The 14,675-nt window shown below is 35.2% G+C and overlaps 1 protein-coding gene across 1 annotated transcript in view; it reads right to left on the bottom strand.

The window, feature by feature from the left end:
• The window catches only part of LOC107656874 (lethal(3)malignant brain tumor-like protein 3), a 44,140-nt gene that overhangs the window by 20,908 nt on the left and 8,557 nt on the right, over positions 1 to 14,675 (bottom strand). Inside the window, exons 3-6 of the mRNA XM_016444823.1 lie at positions 13,083 to 13,194; positions 10,893 to 11,043; positions 1,645 to 1,756; positions 1,540 to 1,590 (exon numbers count right to left, since the gene is read on the bottom strand). Of these exons, the coding sequence (XP_016300309.1) occupies positions 1,540 to 1,590; positions 1,645 to 1,756; positions 10,893 to 11,043; positions 13,083 to 13,194 (426 nt within the window). The remainder of the gene's footprint in view (positions 1 to 1,539; positions 1,591 to 1,644; positions 1,757 to 10,892; positions 11,044 to 13,082; positions 13,195 to 14,675) is intronic.

Raw genomic sequence — 14,675 nt, 5'->3', positions numbered from 1 at the left:
ACACACACACACACACACACACACACACACACACACACATCAAAACAGGAATCTAATGTAAAACCTGCAGTGGCTTCCAGAACAGTAACATACAGTTTATCCTGACATCTTTTTCATATGAGATCTACTCTATGAGATCAGTTTGTGTGTGATCTCATCTGGCAGAAAGCAAACACACGCTCTCACGTAATCAGCTCTCGAGAGTCTCTGACTAGGGTTGGGTATCGTTTGCATTTTATCAATTCCGATTCTTATCAATTCCAATGTGATTAAAAAAATGTGATTAAAACATATTTATTCTGTCTCTTTTTGCAAAACATTTAATTGCGGCTGAATACCATGAACAAAAATCAGCCAGCTACATAAAAACTGGAGTCGATTAAGAGCTGTTAAGAGCACAATAGAGCTGCACGATTCTGGATAAATTTAGACTTTTTATTTATTTATGAAATCAGCCAGCTACATAAAAACTGGAGTCGATTAAGAGCTGTTAAGAGCACAATAGAGCTGCACGATTCTGGATAAATTTAGACTTTTTATTTATTTTTAAATGGAGGTTGTAGTTCTCTTACAATTCTGAAGAAAAAACATTAGTCAAGCAAACAAAATCTCATGGAATTTATGAACGGAATGATTCAATGACTCACTCAAGATTGACTTGTTTCATTACAGGATGAATCGGTGTTTTTGAATGAATCTCTTGAACGAATGATTCAAAGACAAATACATTTTTAACAGCCCCTTTTCACCACCTAAAAAAAAAATATGTGCACACAGGAATTGATAGGCGGAATCAAGTATCCGATTCTGGAATTGGAATTGATTTTTGATTCCCAACCCCATCTCTGACATAATAAACATCACACTGTATTAGAGCTGAAACTAGCAACGATTTTGATAACCGCTCATCTGCTGATTATTATTAACTGGATATTCCACATCAGACCCAATGCTCTCCTTTAAAAAATGTGCAAACTAAATAAATGCTATAACAATATAAAGGTGTCAAAAAATGTATAAATGTGCAAACTACTGTACTGTAATCTGGTTTTAAACAGGTGAGACTTAATAATATATTTTCTGATAACAAGTCGATATCTTATGCAACGTCTTTAGCTTCAAGAGCAAATCTCGTTTTAAGGCTGGATAGAAGGCAAAAACTAATTATGCTGAAGAAAGGGATTTTTAAAATCCTTTTGAAACCTGATAAAGAATGTTTCACTGTTTGAAATTGTACAAAAAAATCCTGTTTTCTCTACTTCATCAACACTGACCAAATGCTGTTTTGAGTTTTGTGTACAGGTACCACAAATAGTGTTTACAAAGGTAAATGTTTACAGCTTTACACGTGTAACACTATGTAGCAAAGTCTTTTGAGGCTGCAGCCAGAAAATAATGACGTTTCATTTTAGGGGCTGTTCAAATTTTATCATGCCACAGTGAGCTCATTTTTCAGTCTTTCCCACACATCACTGCTCCATAAAACTGGCCAGAGGAATCTGAACACAAAAGATGAAGAGTAAAAGTAAGTAGACTGACGTAGTCTTCATCGTCCTCCTCGGCGATCTCCATCGAGCAGTCCATATAAAACTGGCCAGAGGAATCTGAACACAAAAGATGAAGAGTAAAAGTAAATAGACTGACGTAGTCTTCATCGTCCTCCTCGGCGATCTCCATCGAGCTGTCCATGTCTTCAGTGAGTCTCTTCTTCCCGAGCGCCTCTCCGTTTGTTCTGGAGCCTTCTATCTTCAGCTCTCTGCACCATAACAAGACATTATACTCGTATTTACATGCTTTGACAATGAGATTCTGTTACAACACCAGCCTGATATAGAAAAGCTATTCTAAAGATCCTTTATAACATATTTTTATGTATAGAGCAACTATAGTTTGAAGAACAATATATCATCTGTGAGCCTGGAGCACAAAAGCAGTGTTAAGTCACTGGGGTATATTTGTAGCAATAGCCAACAATACATTGTATGGGTCAAAATTATAGATTTTTCTTGTATGCCAAAAATCATTAGGATATTAAGTAAAGATCATGTTCCATGAAGATATTTTGTAAATTTTCTACCGTAAATATATCAAAACTTAATTTTTGATTAGTAATATGCATTGCTAAGAACTTAATTTGAACAACTTTAAAGATGATTTTCTCAGTATTTAGATTTTTTTGCACCCTCAGATTCCAGATTTTCAAATAGTTGTATCTCGGCCAAATATTGTCTGATCCTAACTATCCATACCTCAATGGAAAGATTATTTATTCAGCTTTCAAATGGTGTATAAATCTCATTTTTTTTTTAAACTGACCCTTATGACTGGTTTTGTGCTCCAGGGTCACATATATGATCAGGAACATGTCCTGTAGTTATCAATTATAAGAAAACAATGTGTTTATGGTGTTTATGTCACACAGAGTTGTCTGTTTTAATGGAGTCACTCTCTTTCTCTCTTTCTGGGTTAGCATGGTACAGGTTAAGTCTGTGTGAGACAGGAAGACCCCTTCCACAACATCCTGTGGCCTCTTTCTTAACAGTATAGTGTGTTCGGATTGTTTGCCAGCAACTGCATCGCCAGCCTCACCACAATTGTGATTAATATCTGTGTTTAGTCATTTTTGTGTCAGTAAATAATAATAATAATAATAATAATAATATTGTTAAATAAATGTTCTGTATAATATAAATCTGTGAGAGCTATTAATTCATAAACACACTTTTGCTAGTAAACATCATATAATGTGTGAAACATTACATGATTTGTACATAATTTTCAATCCATTCTTAATTATGAAGCCATTTTAGACTTGATTTGCAACTATAATTCAACCAAGACTCTAAAAATGCAAAAATCCTGGATCATGAAATGTTGATGACTAGTGGTAAACAAAATGTTGTTTAAGATAGGTGTTATATTCAGGGGGTTTTCAGCCTGGTTCTCACGAGAGCAGGTCCTCATCAAACTGACCCATCAAATATAACTATATACAAGATAAATTAATAATAGTGATGATAATATTATAGCACTTTATTTATTCAGTTTTTAAATAAAATAATAAACAAAATAATGAAGTGTGATAATATTATATTTTAAAACAAAAAAGGGAGTATTAACATAATAAAAATACACTTATTTTATAGTAAACTTTAAAATAAAATGCTAATATTCACTTTTTTTTTAAATATGAGCTTTCATCATTTTCAAACTTACAATCAGCAAGATTTAATTTTGGTGGGTTGCCGGCAAGTATATGCGCTGCTGACTGAAGAGCAAATGAAATGTTACAGTTTTACATTGTGCTTTGAAAGCGGCAGCTAGATTCATGCTTTCAGTTCAAATAGAAATCTCATACAGTATTACACATTGTCGATTTAAATGGTAATTGTGCATTAACAGCGGTCAACCATGTCGTTTTTTATGTTGGTTGCTCACCTGCGTAACACTTAGGTGCACACCTGGTTATAAGACAGAAAGGAGCATTATGACTGGTCTGGGTATATATCCAGATGTGGTGCACTTTCAGCATTTTAACACACTGTGTAGTGTAGTTGTGTGCCGTGCAAACATAAATTTTGTGCTTTACTTGATTTGAAGGAATTTCCCTCAATTCATTCAGGAGATTTGCCACTAAAATAGCACAGACAGCACATACAAATAAACCCCAACATCACCTCCTGAATTCAAGAATTATTCATTAAAATGTTAGCCTTTTTTTTTTATCTTAATAATAATAGTTGGCTAATGAAGCTGAACAGCAGTCTATATTCATGACATAACAGTGTGTTACGTACATTTGGTGCAAATCACACCCTGAAAACGTATTAAGCTAACTGACTACATCAATTCTTGAATAAACTGACTGTATGATCAGAAAGATTGTCTGAAACCACATCTAGGCCTATGTTTAGGAACCGACCGGTCGTCAGCAAGACCAACAAATACATTCATCCCATAAAGCACACACCTGCTCCATGTTAAGCTTCAGTATAGACCAATTTGGAGTAGACGTCACAGTTACGTCACTTGCAGCTGTGCACGCATAGTGGTGGCAGAAAAACACTGGGAACAAGTGGAGGGAAATGGGTCAAATCCATGGAATAAGAGAAAAAATGTATTGTTGTGCATTTGGATGTCAGAATCTGAATGCAAATAATTTTTATATAACAGTTGTCAAAGACGCCATTTGAAGCTAAACACATACGTTTAAAGGAAAGACTATGGATGAAACCTGCTATGATTACTCTACTTTTAAAGCATAAATTTGATTTAAACAATAGGTCTATATAATATTCATATAGGGGACATATTGTATTAGCCCTACAGTTGAAATACATGCATGAAATACTGTTTAAACCTATAACATTTTACATAACATTTACCTAGTTTATCTCACAATTCTGACTTTTTTTCTTGCTAATGCAAGTTTATATCTCCAAGTTCGGACTTTATAACTTTATTCAAGTCAACAATTGCGAGTTTGTCAATTCTGAGGAAAAAAAGCCAGAAGTGTGGGATTATAAACTGAAAAGAAAGAATGACGAGTTCATTTTTCTTACCAGAATTGTGAGATATAATCTCGGAATTGCAAGAAAAAATTCAGAATTTTGAAATATAAACTTATTCCATGGCTTGAATAGACTGCTACGTTAAAACTGTCATTTTCTGCCACCAGATAGGCTCCGTCATCACTGTTGGCAAACACTGAAATTGGTCTATACTGACCACAGCAAGCAATCTGTTTATTTACAGCTGACTGGAAAATACCACAACATGACAAGCTTTATAGCAACACTACGGTGTTCAACAAATCAGTGAGAGGGATTTACAGAAACACATTTAAAGTAAGTATGAGGGTAGCATGCAGAATATACTGTATAATATGCGCATTTTGCCAATTTTATGCATGCATGAGTACCTAGCATTATATCATATATTTATTGAACAGTGTCTTTCATCACATTGCTGTTTTACAAAAGCAAGAGGCCACACAATCTCCATTCTGATTTACTGTGGTTAAGGGAATTTCACTTTAGCATGCATCATGCCTGACACTAAATCACTGTTCTGCTCGACCTCTCATGGCTTACTGCTTTAGTGAACAACAGAGATTACAGTAGTACACGGGGATCCTGCTCATTCTGACCAGTGCAGCTCCATGACTTACCACAACCTTTCCAGATGCTTGCGATCACAGGTTAAAGGAGAAAATCACAGAGATTACAGGATGGATTTTCATGTATGATTCTTGCAATTAATAGACTGTACCGATTATTTGTGTGCAAGAAAAAACAAGGTTTCAATGCCATTCACTGGGTGATTTGAGCTTTCAATCAAATCCACAGGAAGCTTCTTCGTTATTATCATTTGCCACACCAGTGACCTTATTACAGCCAGATAACAATTAATCAACTCAGCTTTATTTCTATAGCACTTAATACAATACAAATTGTTTCAAAGCAGCTTCACGGTGATAAACTGAAAAGTAATAGAATCCAATATAGCTGCAAGCAGCAATTAAGGGACCAAGCACAACAGAGGCAGAATGAGGAGAAAGCATGATTTTACTCAAACTGGCTAAAAGATCATACTCTTTAGCATCTCAAATGTTTCTCCTAGACAGAAATGAGGTTTCTGCTTGAGTCTCCTGCTTCTCAAACTTGTCTCGAGACAAAACTAACACTCTCACAATGGTCTCCTTTAAAGCTTTAGATGAGATCTCCCATGTTTCTCTCCCATTGTGATTTTGGATTCCTTTCTTTCAGAACTTTCTCATGTCTCAGTTGTGTCTACTTTTATTTCTCCTAAGTATTTTTAGGAGAGACATCTGAGACACTGTTGAGACTGAAATGAGAAATACATGAGAACCACCACTACGTCTCCTGAGGTTAGAAAGAGCAACCACTGAGCAATAAAATATTCCTATAATGGAGTCTTGATAGAGATTGCAGCAAGACAATAAAGAGAATATTCTATGTTTCTTCCACCACATTCTGTTTTGACTCTTTTTTTCTCAAATATTTCTCATGTCTCATTTGTTTCTACTTCTAGTTCTCCTAAGGAATTTTAGGAGAAACATCTGAAATGCTGTTGATACTAAAATGAGAGATATATGAGAATCTCATCTAAGCCTCCTGAGCTTAGGAAGAGCAACCACTGAGCAGTAACTTTTTCCTATGGGTAAATTCATTCACTAGTAATATGATTATCAGTTTTGACCAATAGGTGTTGCTGTAGTCAAATGAATGTGGTGTGTCAGTGTGAGGTGATGATAACACAATGTTTGGTGTCAGTATGTCAAAGATACAGACTCAGATGCAGTTTGGCGTCATGAATCAAATTCGTTGATGCTGTAAATGAAAACCATTTCGCCTATCGACACATAATCCATAACTTTTGCCGGCATGGTCTGAAGATGATTTGGGTTAAATTTGGTGAAAATCAGACCAACGGTCTAAGAGAAGTTTGAAAAAGTAGATTTTCAACATATATCAAAATGGCAGACAGGAAGTTAGGTGGCACTGTGCTGAAACTGTGCTGGACAGAATAGATTAAAGCAGTGTAGTGAAATAGCCTCATGTCTACTTTGGTGAGCTCTTCGACAAATTAATTCGTGTGTTATTCAGATACAGTTTGACTGATCAACTTCCATGGTTTTTAGTCGACATGGTCTGAAGATGATGCGTTTTTTTTCCGAATTTAATTTTCGTGAAATTAAACATACAGTCTACAAGGAGTTGGAAAAGTAGTTATTTTTTTAATCTAAATGGCAGAAAAATGTTTATAATGGAAAAAAATGTCATAGGATGCATTCAGATCATCTTGAGCCAAGAAATTAGAGGACGTCTAGCCCTTACAGTTAAAAAAGTTATTAGCACAAACGTAAGTGCAAACTTGAACAAGTGGTGGCGCTACAGAGTCTGAGTTAGAGACTCCAAATTTGGTGTGCTTTATGTTCAGACTTTCCTCTATCTGTGTGCCAAATTTCATAACTTTTTACCATACAGGTCTGTGGGATGCCATAGACTTCAGAGCGGAAGAAAAAGTCTATATATCCGAATAATAACGGATACAATAGATGCCTACGGACCTTCAGTGCTTGGCCCCTAATTACTGAAACTCAATTATAGAGACGATTCAATTGGTCACACTGAGTAAGGAACAAACGGATGTTATTATCAGCAATGTGCAGCCAATATTAATATATTTTAGAGCAGAACATAAGCAGGACATTTTTAATTCAAAAGGAATATTTCCTTGTCTTTTCCATGCTTGGATATCACAGTTTCTAAATTTCTCTGACAAGTTTTCAATGACTGAGAACCTTGTGTTTACAACAATACACTGCACTCAAGCTGACCTTCCTTTTCTATGAACACATGCTCCAGAAGCCATACTGCCTGCGATTTCCTTCTTCACTCATCTGATCAGAAATAAAACAAGGTCAGGATGATTTCACACAAAAATAGACCGAAACACTAAACAACGGTTTCATTTCCAAGATGTTAACTAAATCACTATAATAAGCTCATGTGACTGTGATTGAGCATACTACTATTTGAAATGTTTATCATTACATACTGCTTATTGTTTAACATGCTATTTTTATGATATCTGTCAGTATGCAGCGCACCTGCATTCCATTCTAAACACACACTAAATTTAATTTCTATTTCAAATCATTGTGACAGGTCAGTCAATGCAAGCGTGTTTCCCAGTGCTCACAAACAAAAACACAACAACTGCTGCCCAGATCAACTGCTGTTGAATGTAGAGCTAATAGGGCTGCAGGATATATGGCGATTATCAAAGTTGCCAATGTGCATATCTCCGTATGCATATTGCAGGGCTTTAAGTTATGTTTATGATGATGCAGAGAATAAACTGGGTATGCGACTGGTGTGTGTGTGTGTGTGTCTGTGTGTGTGTGTGAGTGAGTGTGTGTGAGAGTGTGTGTGTGTAAGTGAGTGAGTGAGTGAGTGAGTGAGTGTGTGTGTGTGTGTGTGTGTGAGTGTGAGTGTGTGTGTGTGTGAGTGTGCGCGCGTGCACAGGGTTTCTGCAGGCTTTATGAAAGCACAAAGACTTTTTAGAGACTTTTTCAAAACCAAAAAAAAAAAATGTAAGGATGTAAAAATGTAACAAAAGGAAGAAAATATGTCAAGATGTTCTTCTCTAAATGTAAATGTCTAAGGAGAAACACAATGAGTTTTAGCAACACTTCTAAAAACACAACTTCCAACACATCACCATTACTTTTAGTTCATTTTACAAAAAATAGCTCAAAGCAAATACTAGAAAATGGAAATAACTTTTACTGCCCCCTAATAACTTTTAATGTCCCTTCAGTGCAAATCACACTGCAAAAAAGTGATGCTGTTCCCCGGTATTTCTGTCTGGTTTTCCAGTGTAAAAAGATTCTTAAATCAATATACATTCACTTGAGAAGCAAAATGACAGAAGTCTTGTTTTATGAGAAACTGAGCAAAATAAAAAGGGTTTATGATTAAAAAAGAACAAATATCTGCCAGTGGGCTCAGAAAAATCAACTTTATTCAAAGGGAAAACAAGTTTTCATTCTCCACTGACAGATATTTGTTCTTGTTTTAGGCATAAATTCACTTAATTGTGTTCAATTTCTCAGAAAACAAGACTTCATATCTTAATTTTTCATCTTAAGTAAATGTATCTTGAATTAAGGATGTTTAGATATTTGTATGGGAAAACAAAAAAAAATACTGAACAATATATTATTTTTTAGCAATGCATGCAATGCATTTATTGTTTTTACATTTAAGACTTTCTGCTCTGATTTAAGACCTTTTTAAGGGCCTTCATTTGTGAAAGAGCAACTTGAGACTTTTTAAGACCCTCAGGAACCCTGAACTGAAACCTGCACACTGTGAGAGGGACAGTGAATATGAAACGCTCTCGTGGAGGTCACACACGCCACGTTTATAAATTTGAACACCAGCCTCAGTCTCCTTTGGAAGCAAGTAAAATAATAATAGCAAGCTAAAAGGAAGAGTATAATACAAGCTTTTGCATTAAATAATCTTTGACAGAGCTGCATTAATTTCACTAGCATCTGTTCTTTCACATAAATCACTGTCTTCACTGTGTCACCAGAATAAAATAAGTGACTGTTTAGAGCAAGAGTAGTGTAACTGGTGTAACATAATGAACAAAATAAATAATATTACAAAATTGCATTACTCTACAAAAAAGTAACAAATTGCGTTACTTAGTTACCTTTCATGGAAAGTAACATTTTATGTTACTTTAGCGTTACTGGTTGGGTTGGGCTTGCTTATTTGCTTGTTTGTTTTTATAACAAAAAACACAAAAGTTACATTTGTGGCAACTGTAAAGGTCCTTTCACACCAAAAGTGAAATGAATAAGCCTCAGGAGGAAGTGTCTTTGCAACTCACTCCCGATTTCTCTCATCACGGGGACAGGAGAGGTGTCAGTGAATAAATGGGAAGACAAAGTAACTTGCATTACTTTTTTTCGAAAAAAGTAACTCAGATATTTCTTTAAAAATTAAAAGTAATGCATTATTTTATTAGTTACTTGGAAAAGTAATCTGATTGCGTAACTCTTGTTACTCGTAACGCGTTACCCCCCAACACGTGATCTGAGGAATCGTTCAAACGCTGCAGGACGACACACACGCTCGACGTGAACACTTTCTACACATTTAACACTTCTTCAGCTCATCACTAACACTACGGACAGGGCTCGAATTGAGGGGGATGCAGGGGGATGGCATCCCCCTGGTTGAAAAAATGACAAAAAAACATCCCCTCTGTAAAACCACCATCCCCTTTGGATTATTAATGTTGTGTATTATGTAAAACTTATCATGCACATGAAATGTAAAAATTCTCTACTTCCGATAATTTACGAACTAAATAACAGTGATAGGCCAATCAGAACTCGGTACTGTAACAAGCTGCGCACAAGCTGAAGCAATGTCCTATTTCGCGCAAAATGGTTCAAGCGCAACTTTTGAAGTTCTTTAAAAAAAGACAACAGAAGGTATGATTTTTCCTTGATTAGAATTTAAAATCATCCCATGACATAATGTATGTTATGCTGTATGTGTGACTGTGTGGGACTGAGAGATGATAGGAGAACTGACAATATCTGACTTTTCAAAAATACAAACAAAAACACGTCCTGAGAGTCCAAAAGCATTCACTGCGCGATAAAGCCTATTAGAATGCAGTTAGAATGCCCTTATAACTTCAGCAATGAAACAAAAAGTACCCATGTATGAGTCTTTATGTTTTTATATTCAATGCACAAGCAATATACTTTTCTGAATATCAGCACATGTGCACGAGCACAAATGTGCTATTAATGTTATACAACATTGCAGAGCAACACGGTGTTTCGTTTCTTGAATGAATCTGTTTTTGAACGAATCGAGTGAGCCAGTGATTCAACGGTCCATTCAGATGGACTCACTTGTTTCTAATTGAATCAGCGGTTTTGAACAGATCATTTGATTTGAATGATTCAATAAATCATTTATTAAAACAGGGACTTGCTGCCATCTACTGGTGGTTTTATTGTCATCTTTATTTATGAATGGCAGGCCTAACCAGCCAAAGTGCCAGTATAAAAAAATCACATTCAGCAAAATATACTTTAATTATCAATATTGACCAAAATTCCTTCATTTCAGGCCCCAGAAGGAAAAAAGCTTATAAATAAAAGTTAATGTAATAAGGCTAATTTTTCATTAATTAAAAACCTTTTTTTACAAATTTTGTAATCATTGTGTAAAATTAGCTTCAGGACAACACCCCTCCTGAACATTTGGACCACTGACTACGGATGATCAGCGGTGATAGTGATGCCTCAGTGGCAGTGCAGGACTTACTCTTGCTGCTCCTGCTGCAGACAGCGCTCGCTGCAGTGAAGCCCGTCAGACAGGAAGTCCACCACGGAGCCCTTCCTGTTACAGCGGACACACACCAGGCCTCGCTGAGCCCATGCCGTCTCCTCCTTTGAGACCGGCCCCTCAGAGAGAGCTGAGGAAAATCAACACACATTTTGATGAAATAATCAATCGATCAATAACCAATCATCACCTGCAATATCAGACAAGCCTGTGTTCTTTTCAAATGTAAGTCTCTGGATCGATTTAAAATGCCATTATACACTAAACCTTGTTGCCTGGCACTTATAAAAGTGACTCAAGGTTTACTGAATCTTATGTTGTTCCTGCTTTCATTCCCAGATGAGCATGCAGGACATCAGAGATATCATCTACATCTGCTCCACTGTCAGTCAGTGTCACTACTCTTACAAAAAATAAGTTTATATGTTCATTTTGTTAAACAAACTTAAAAGTTCAAGCATACTTTCCAATTCACTTTATGTAGTAATTATTTTAGCATTAGCATACTAGTAGTATACATTTACATTTAGTCATTTAGCAGATGCTTTTATCCAAAGCGAGAAATGAGGACAATAGAAGCAATCAAAATCAACAAAAGAGCATAGATATGCAAGTGCTATAACAAGTCTCAGTTAGCTTAACGCAGTACACGTAGCAAGGTTTTTTTTCTAATTATATAATAAATAAAAACAAATAGATAGAATACAAAACGAATAGAGAAGCTAGTGTTAGTTTTTTTAAGAAAACAAGCAGTTAGTAATTGAATAGAGTGCAAGTCTAAAAGGAACACGTTTTTTTAAAGAATAGAATTAGAATAGAGAGTGCTAGAGTTAGAGGGTCAAATAAAGATGGAAGAGAAATAGCATGTATACTCGTATACTTGCAAAGGTACTATCGCAATATTTTTTCATTTATTAAAGTGTAATTTTACGTGTAAGCTAGTTTACATCTACATCTTTCTTTTGTATCTTGCTATTAAATCTTACAAAGAATTACAAAGAAACAGCAAGTAAAATTTTGTAAAATTTGCTTAACCTTTTTTATTAACAATTTACAGATGAACTTAGAAGTATACTGTTATTTTACTTGTTATATATATTGTACTTGTTTATGAAAGACCACTCTGTGTGCTCTCACAGTAAACTACTAGTTTAATAGTTGTTATACTGCAAGTAAACTCAAGTTTTTTATTTTTATTTTACATGCATGTAGCATCATAGTTATACACTGAAATAAATAGTATTATTCAAGTCAAAAATATTATTTAACGTCACCGAATCAACCAAAATACATTTATTTCTAACAACAAAACTCATTTATATGGTTTAAACCAGGCAGAAGTAGTAGCAATAGCAGGTTTTTGTATTTTTACTTTAACTGAACATTATTTCAGGTGATTGTGTTGTGACAGTATCGTAGTGAATGGCTGCATCTGTTCACTTGCACTAACATGATCAGCTGTAATCGCAGTGAAAATGAGGCTTTTCTCTTTTCATTTGACTAGATTCATTTGATTCACAGTCTCTGCTGTTAAATTATGTTACTGTGTAATTAAGAAAAAATGGCAGATAGAAAAATTCATTTCATTTCAGCCCACTTATTTATTTATTTATTTTTACCATAACAACCTAGTTGTTCGGAATTTGCTTGGTGAGCTCATCAACGTTCAACAATAATAATAACAATATACATTAAAATATACATAAATGCATAAATACATCTATAAATATGTGTCATATCAATTACAAAGAGTGAAATGTAGATGCATAGATACCAGAGGAATTAAGAGCATGCACAATCCCACAATAAGTGTTGTTCAGAAAACATGTAGACTTAGTTTTAATTGCTCTAAGGCGTCTGTCTGAAGGAAGAGGCATAAAGAGCTGTCTGGCTGGATGTAAGGGATCTTTCAGGATTGTTAGACCTTTTTTTCTGCAAACGTGAGACATAGATCTCATCTATAGTGGGAAGATCACAACCAATAATTTCCGAAGCAGTCTGAGTTAGAATAATATCCAACCATTTTTACCACTTTATGAGCACAATGAAGTGAAAATCACAGAAATCTCCAGTTTATGTCTATGGGCTGTTGAGTAGAACTACCTAGAAACTGTAAGCAGAGGGAAGGGGCAGTTCTAAACCCAAACACGAGCGTATGATTGTGTTTACCCTCTTGTGCAGTGGGGACGCTCCATGTGGTGGTGGCGTGAGCTTTCTTGCCCCTCTCCTCCTCCATCTCGTCCGTTATGACCTCCAGAACCCCAAACTCATTCACCCGGAACTAAAACACACATAACGGAGACGCTTACACACTGTCTGCAATGCTGAATGTACACAACTAACCTACACACTCCCACCAGATGACCGTCATTAAAACATCATAAAGATTTAATGCAGTAAACCGGTCACGTTTAGGTTCATATTCAGTCTTGTGTTTATATATACACTGCAAAAAGTGTTTTCTTACGTAGTATTTTTCTTGAATCAAGAAGCATTTACTTGACAAGTAAAATGACTTAAGATTTTAAGTCTTTGTTTTAAAAAAAAAAAGGCTCAAAATGTTAGTTTTTGCTTAAAACGAGCACAAATATCTGCCAATGGGGTAAGGTCAAGTAAATGCATCTTGATTCAAGAATGTTTAGATATTTGTACTAGAAAATAGGGGTGGCTCGATACCACTGTTTCAGAACCGATCCCAATCCGATACCAAAAATTCTGAGTATCGGCCGATACCGATATCAATCCGATACCAGCACAGTTATTTTTTTATCAGTTTTGAATTTCTATACCTCAATGTGTGTTGAACTGATCGTCACTCAACTATCGTTTAATCTACTAAATATAGACAATTTCTTTAAATTTAATAACAAACGGAAAAAATATATATAATCATAATCTATGACAAAATACTATTATAAACTAGTTTAGTAGATAATTCAGTAGCAAAAGTTACTCTAAAAAAATCATGAGTGCACAATAATTTTATAAAATCGAAACTTTTAGTGCAAAAAAAAACATTATTTAGTGGGGAACAAATAAAAGTGAATAAGTGTTGAACTAAATCTGGTAAAATGTTACACATTGCTCTTTGTATGGTTGTTAAATACATTCATGAAAAAAGTAATATATTTATATATAAATATTTAGGGCCTACTATAAAATTAAAAGACATTTATTTTAAATGTATAGCACAGTAATGAGGCAGCAACATATGATAGATAAGATGAACAAGAAAAACTATTAATAATCTGTAACTGTGCGAAAGTATTATGATACGAAAAGCTCCAATACAGAGCGGCACAAAGCGCTTATGCACATCCCGTGCACAGAATGATGCGCTTAAAGCAACACAGAGTCACAGCAGGCACAGCACTCTGCATAGAAAAGTTCAAAGCACAAAGGAAAGAGATATTGATGCATAGTGTATTAAATCTGTGTGATAGTTTATTGAGCCTTTTCTTTTAACAGTTTTAAATCTCAGTTACTGTGCTCGTGAAGAACTATTCACAGTGCTCTCTACTCCAGTGTTGTGATCTAACACAGTAGAAATTAACATGATTTAGAAACAAAACGAAACTCTAGCAAGATAAAGTCCTTTTATGCAAAACCATTTATCTTTATTTACAGATCAAGTATAATATTAGGAACATTGAGTCGTCTTGGAGAGAGTGTCATCTTTTTGACTGTCGTAACCAAACACGACACGCAGTTTGAACGCTGAATGGAGGATGACAGACAGCCGCAGTGGAGAGAAGAGTTTCC

Source organism: Sinocyclocheilus anshuiensis, unplaced genomic scaffold (assembly GCF_001515605.1).
Source record: "Sinocyclocheilus anshuiensis isolate Anshui unplaced genomic scaffold, SAMN03320099.WGS_v1.1 scaffold5486, whole genome shotgun sequence".
NCBI lineage: Eukaryota > Metazoa > Chordata > Actinopteri > Cypriniformes > Cyprinidae > Sinocyclocheilus > Sinocyclocheilus anshuiensis.
This window is presented reverse-complemented; position numbering and strand designations above follow the sequence as displayed.